The following is a 6,681-nucleotide window of genomic DNA, read 5'->3' as shown; positions in this document are numbered from 1 at the left end:
TTTAGACAAAAAAAATGAAAACATGAGTACATTTTTGTTTTTTAAACTGTACCAAAAACGTGAAAAAAAAATCTTAACAAAAATAGGAAAAAAAAAAAAAACCTGCATCGAGAACTGTTGCCTTTTTTTAACTTTAAAAACTTAATTCACAATATTTTTTCTTACACAATTTTCCAGTAAAAAGTCAGAGTGGGGTTATTAACGAGCAAATTGAAGCGGAAGCGTCAGCGATGCTACAAGTAACAATCACATTTCTGGCACTCTCCCGAGGTTCTTCTATTGTATACGTGCTCCGCCCGTGATCAATACCCAGATTCCTCCTTTATTTGCTTATATGGTTCTTTACGTTTCTATGACGCACTCACGCCCTCCTGCCCCGCCCCAAGTCAGTACAAACCCCTCCCCGTCCCCACACACCCCCTTCTTCAACCCGCATTGGGGAGTGGGGCGGAAAACGCTCAGGGAGACCACAGCACCTCTCTCCCTCTTCCACCTAACTCAATTTGTAACAGTAGGATAAACTTCAGCTTTCAACAGCCGCAGCTCCACTTGCACGAAGAACAATAAAAGTCGCGAAGAAGACGTGGAAAGAAAGTTGTTCACTTCGTCCGTCCCTCGTAAAAAGTTAACTACAAAGAGAGCTGTGTGAGATGGGGGCGTGAGAGATGTCATGGAGAGTCAGGAGGATCCCAGCGCCAGCTGCAGCCTCTCACAGCCCCCGAGGCTAGACAAGTCCTCTGGCATGCTCGGACTATGCGGGGAAGAAAACGAGGAGGAAGAAGAAGCGGAAGACGATGACGATGAACTGGGAGAAGCGGCGGCGGCTCTACAACGCTGGGCTTCACGACTGACCGGCCAGTCCCCAGTGGCCTCGGTCCTACATGTCTGCGACGAGGAGGAAGATGACGACGACAATGGAGAGGAGGAGCGGAAGCAGCGGCGGAGGGCTGTATCCTTACCAGCTAACCCCAGCCTAGCGGCGGCCAGCCTCTTTCATCCCTATTCGGGCAGCCCAGGAGCGGAGGGCTGCTGCAAGTGCAAGAAACGGGTGCAATTCGCCGACGCCATGGGGCTGAATCTGGCCAGAGTACACCACTTCAGTGCCTCGGAGGACCCCCACGTGCCGGCCGCCGTACTCTCCCGTCTGCACAGCTTTCCGGCTAGCCAGCGAGACCTGGATGCGCTGTTGCTGCTAGATGGCGGGTTGAAGCAGGAGGAGCGTCCGACAGCACTACAGCCTCCCGCTTTTCTGGAACCGGACTTCCAGGTGCCCGACGAGGAGGAGCAGCAGGAGCGGCTGCAGCGGGAGAATGTCTGTCTGGAGCGGGTGAGCGCGGAGCATTATGACGTGCACGGGAGCGTTCTGGTCGCTCCCCCGGCGTGCGAGGGAGACCCCGCGCCAGAGGAAGGAGAGGGTGATGAGCGGGTGAGCGTCAGGTACACGTTCAACGATTGGCTTTCCTATCTGGATGCGCCGGCGGAGCGCGAGGGGCCGCCAGGCGCGCGCCGCTTCGGTTTCGTTTTGTGCGCTCCGCCCTGCCTCGAGCCTGGCGCGCGCCTGCACTTCGCTGTCTGTTACCGGGAGGCGCCCGGCGGCCGCGAGCATTGGGACAACAACTGCGGCAAGAACTACACCTTGCACTACTGCACGCCTGAGCCCACCTGACAAACACCGCAAAGCACTTTCTGGGGTAAAGGGAGAGGGCATACATTTTTTGGACCGGGGTGGGGGGTTGGTTTTCTTTTTGGGATGTTCAAGGTGTTATAAGGCTTCTACGCTGTAAGGTTCATGAACGTTCAGGTGGTGACTTAACTCCCCGCGGGAAACTGCGTTGGACAAAGTAAACTTTTCCACACAAAAAAAAAATGTGGAGCAAGGATGGAAGAAGTCTTCCTTTTTTTTTTTTTTTTTTTGCATTGCCCATGATCAAAAGGAGAACACTGATTTTTACCATCGGGGCCCTTTATTGCTGCTTTTTAAGCCTTTTCTGGCTGTGTCCTGTTTCCAGGCTGTGACATTTTTCTTTTCAGCTCGGTTTGTGAACTCTTCTCCTGGTTTTGTGTATCTAGAGTTAACATTTCAGAGGGAAAGTTTGTGTGTACAGTGAAAGTATCATGATAAGAACTTTAAAGGTGCCAGTAGATTTCTTAAACAGCCATAGCATAAAATTAATATTTTTGGTTTTGATCATCTTTGGAGAGTGAGAGAAAGTGATTAAAGTGCCTTATACTTAAATAGTGTCATATCTAAAACACAAGTAGTTTTGTTATAGTATTAATTATGTTTTGTAAGTGTGTATAGATTTTTTTTGTACGCAGGCTTTAATGGTAACCTGCGTTTGCACTTGCACTATTTATTAGCTAGGTGAAATTATATACACCGTTTTTGAAAGTGAATATCCTGTTTATTGTGTGAACTTATTTATGTGGTTAATATTTGTTAGAAACGCTAACATACCCCTAAGGTATTGAGGTCAAATTTTTTTTTTTCTTTTAAACTTCTGGGAAGATGGGTGAGAAGCTCAGCATAGGTTTGTTCTTTCAGGGTTAGGTAAGCATTAAAGTTGGACTACATTGGACACCATGACGGGCATCAAATTTCCATTGGGAGAGAGACAACTGTTGGTGCTGATGATGCCATTGAATATGTGTTCTTAACCTTTAAATGAAACTAGCCATGTGCACATATGCGCACTGTTACAGGTTACTGCAAAAATAATCTTCCTCTAGGAATGTATCTGCGCGTCAACCTGCTAAAGCGTGTAGAAACGTAAACGCGCCTTAACTTTGTAGGCATGTGAGCGAATTGACGTGCCAACAAAGTTAATGCGCGTTAACCTGCTGACGCACAGATACATTTCTAGAGGAAGATTATTTTTGCAGTAACCTGTAACAGTGTGTATTATGTGCACATGGCTAGTTTCATTTAAAAGCTAAGAACACTGATAAAAAAATGTATTCAATAGTATCTTTAAAAAGCATTTCCCAGGCCTATATTTAATCATTAATTTTTGAAGATTCTTTCACCGCCCCCCCCCCCCCCCCCCCCCACCCCACATCCCCAAACTGCTTAACTCTAGATCTGCATTAATTTATATGAAGAGAGAAAAAAGTTCAGGGGGAGATAGATTCACCACTGCTGTAGAGGATTATTTAAGGGACCATTTAATAATGGTTAGTGCGTGTTAACATTTTTTATGTAATTGGCATATAAGTGACCACTTTTTCTGGTGACAGCTCCACTAAGATACCTTCGTGCATTTAATTCTTTGCATGTTTATGATACTGTACATACAATATGAAGAGATGGGCTGATCCAAACACCATGTCGATATTTTAACAAAGGCTGAAGATGTCAAAGTAGTTTATGGCTGCATAAGATCTTACACAAGTGCAATATACTCTTTTCGTGGTTCTGCGTTCACAATGTTTGTATACTCATTACTTTTAAGTGACACCTTCCTTCCCAAGGTGGCAAGGATTTTTTTTTCCTTTCTTCTGAAAATATATAAACTAATCAGATCTAGAATTAAGCAGTTTGGGGGTGGGGTGGAGGGGGGAATCTTCAAAAATTAATGATTAAATCGAGGCCTGGGAAATGGCCAATTTTAACTGGGAGATACACTACTGATGGTGCTTGCTTTTTAAACATGCCATTGAATACATTTTTATATCAATGTTAAGCCTTTAAGTGAAACTAGCTATGTGAACCTATACACACTGTTACAGGTTACTGGAAAAATAATTTTAACATAATCACTATAGGAAAATATTGGCGCCTTAACAGGTTAACACACCTTGACAGTGTAGGCGCCTTAATTGTGTAGACGTGTTAAAAGCTAACGTGCCCACGTTGTTAAGGTGCCTACATAGTTAAAGCACCTTAACCCGATAATGCACCTACACAGTTAAGGTGCATTAATCTCAATAATGCACCCACATTGTAAATGTTATTTCAAAATGAATTTTGTTAATCATGCTTTAAACAGTAGTCATTAACATTTATAAAAACATTTTATAATGCCAGTTTTCTTTAAATTCACTAATTTCCCTGTGGTTAGCTTTCTTCTAACTTGTTTTTGCTGTTAAATTATTGTAGTGTGTGATTTCTGCCAAGTAGGATGATTACAGCAAGTACTTCACGCCTTTTACTGTACTGTTCCTTCATAGCCTCATTTTCTAGCATTATATCTTAGCTGCCAAATTCTAGACTATTCTTCAATCATGGTTAGATCCCTCCTCATGTTATCTACACTGTCTGAGGTGTCTACCCTATTACAAATTAAAAGAGGAAATCTTACCAGACAGCCTTTGTGGCACCCCATTATTAATACCCTTTTCCTCAGTGAACTCTGTTTACCAATACCCTTTGTCACTTTCCACTCAACTAGTTTTTAACTCAGCCAGTCACTTTTAGTGCACATAGCAAACTCCAATTTTTAAAATGTGGAATATTTTTCTCCCCCCTCCCCCTAAGCTAACTTCCTGATTATGCACAGATGGAAAAATTACACAGATACCATGTTCCTACAGTACATTATCATTAAAAAAAAAAAAAAAAAAAAAAAAACCCAAATGCAGATCAGACAGTTATGGAAGAGGGCCATACACTATAGATATCTTGGTTGGAAAGCACTGAGTTAAAACATGGAGTTAGCAAAACAAAACATCTTAAGACTTCATTCTTAAGGGCAAGGAGGCAGCAAGGAGGCAGAAGGTGTATCAGACCTGAAAGATACAGATAATGAACACATTCAGATTACTGAGACTAGTACAAGACTGTAAAGTCATGGACTAATTTAAGATCACTACTGAGACTCTGGAAGGTCATGTATTTAGTCCATGAACATACCAGTGACAAGCCAGTTGTAATGTATACCTGCCTATAAATACATGGACACGCTTCATAACCCCAAAATATAATTTAAAAACCCACAACCTAAACCCTTTAATTTTCTGTCTTTGAAAACAGTGGTACTCACAGTCCTCCTCATCCTAGTTTTCAGGATCTCTAACATACATCAGTTGGGTTCTTAACCTACACCTGTATGTATAAGGTAGGAATGGCCTGACCAACAGACCAGCTATGCTAGACTCCAACAGAGAACTTGTTTGAGTACCACTGATTTATTTTGCCACAAATGATCTATTTGACATAGGTAAAACACACAATGATATAAGGGGGAAAGAGAATATTTAAAAGTTAAAGATGCTGAAGACAAATAACACACTAAATGGTTAGTATGTCAAACCACCCCCTCAGGGAGCTGACATTTAAGGAAGATATAAATCAAAATGTCACAGGCGACAGTTGAATTATAAGGAATCTAAACTTGCTCGCCTTCTGCAATAAATAAATTCCATTCATGTTACAAGAAGTTCTCGTTAGCCAGTAACATAAGTAGCTAAACAGATCACCAAAGTAAGATGGCTTCACAATTTATGAAAACTGTAAGCATCCAATAAAAGTATTTGTTCACATCTGTTTTCCAATGAAACAATGTAAGAAACACTTTTGTATCTTGTAACTAAGATGTATTAGCATTTCTCCGAGGACAAGCAGGCTGCTTGTTCTCACTGATGGGTGACGTCCACGGCAGCCCCTCCAATCGGAAACTTCACTAGCAAAGTCCTTTGCTAGCCCTCGCGCGCCCGCGCGCACCGCGCATGCGCGGCCGTCTTCCCGCCCGAAACCGGCTCGAGCCGGCCAGTCTTCTTTTGTCCGCACTCGGTACGGTCGTGTTTTCGCCGTGTCGAGCCCCGGAAAGTCGACCTCGCGCGTCCAATTTGTTTGAACGTGTTTTTTTCCTTCGGGAAAGCTTTGTCCTAGTCGGGAAGTGCTCCGGAAACCCCCCCGCCGGGTTTCGTGTAAATCCTCCCCGTACTTCCAGCTTTTTTGCCCCGGTAAGTTTTCTTTCGTCGTCGGGGTAGGCCTCTTTTCGGCCTCGGTCGAGATTTTTTCTCCCTCTAAATTTGGTGCTTCAAATTTCGCCATTTCGGCTTTTGATTTCGCCGGCGTGATTTTTCCGCCCATGACATCGAAGCCTTCCAGCGGCTTCAAGAAGTGCACCCAGTGCGCCCGGGTTATCTCGCTCACTGATCGACACTCGTCGTGTCTTCAGTGTCTGGGGGCCGAGCACCGCCCTCAGAACTGCAGTCTGTGTTCCCTGCTTCAAAGGCGGACTCAGGTAGCGAGACTAGCCCAGTGGAACGTGTTGTTCTCGGGCTCTTCGTCGGCATCGGCACCGGGATCTTCGAGTGCATCGACGTCGTCAGCGTCCAGACCATCTTCCTCGGCCGCCCCTGCATCGAGTGCATCGAGGCATCGGGCCTCTGCATCGGCGCCGAGACATCGGATAGCTGCATCGACGTCGGTGGTACCAGGACCTCGTCTGCTGATGTCGTCGGACGGTGGTGCATCGGGTGGAGTGCAGGTGAGGGCTGTCCATTCCCCTGCTGGTGGCGGTGAGCCCTCGGGTGGGTCTCCGCCTACCCTGAGGGCTCCTGCGGTACAGCCCCCCCGAGATCGACCTTCTTCAGTCTCGGCCCCGAGGAAGCGACGGGTGGATTCGACGTCCTCCTCGTCGGTGCCGGGGAGCTCCGGTGACATGCTTCGGAAGAAATCGAAGAAGCATCGACACCGGTCTCCTCCCCGTGTCGGCACCGAGAGCTCTGGGTTCG

General features: G+C 45.5%; 1 protein-coding gene across 1 annotated transcript; it reads left to right on the top strand.

The window, feature by feature from the left end:
- Window positions 1-428: 428 nt before the first annotated feature.
- On the top strand, window positions 429-3,017 carry PPP1R3G (protein phosphatase 1 regulatory subunit 3G). The gene has a single exon (XM_030207325.1). It carries the CDS (start codon window positions 671-673, stop codon window positions 1,664-1,666), a length of 996 nt encoding a protein of 331 aa, XP_030063185.1. The 5' UTR covers window positions 429-670; the 3' UTR covers window positions 1,667-3,017.
- Window positions 3,018-6,681: the final 3,664 nt, after the last annotated feature.

This window comes from Microcaecilia unicolor, chromosome 1 (assembly GCF_901765095.1).
Source record: "Microcaecilia unicolor chromosome 1, aMicUni1.1, whole genome shotgun sequence".
Classification (NCBI taxonomy): domain Eukaryota; kingdom Metazoa; phylum Chordata; class Amphibia; order Gymnophiona; family Siphonopidae; genus Microcaecilia; species Microcaecilia unicolor.
The sequence above is the reverse complement of the archived record's forward strand: the minus strand, read 5'-3'. Positions and strand labels throughout refer to the sequence as shown.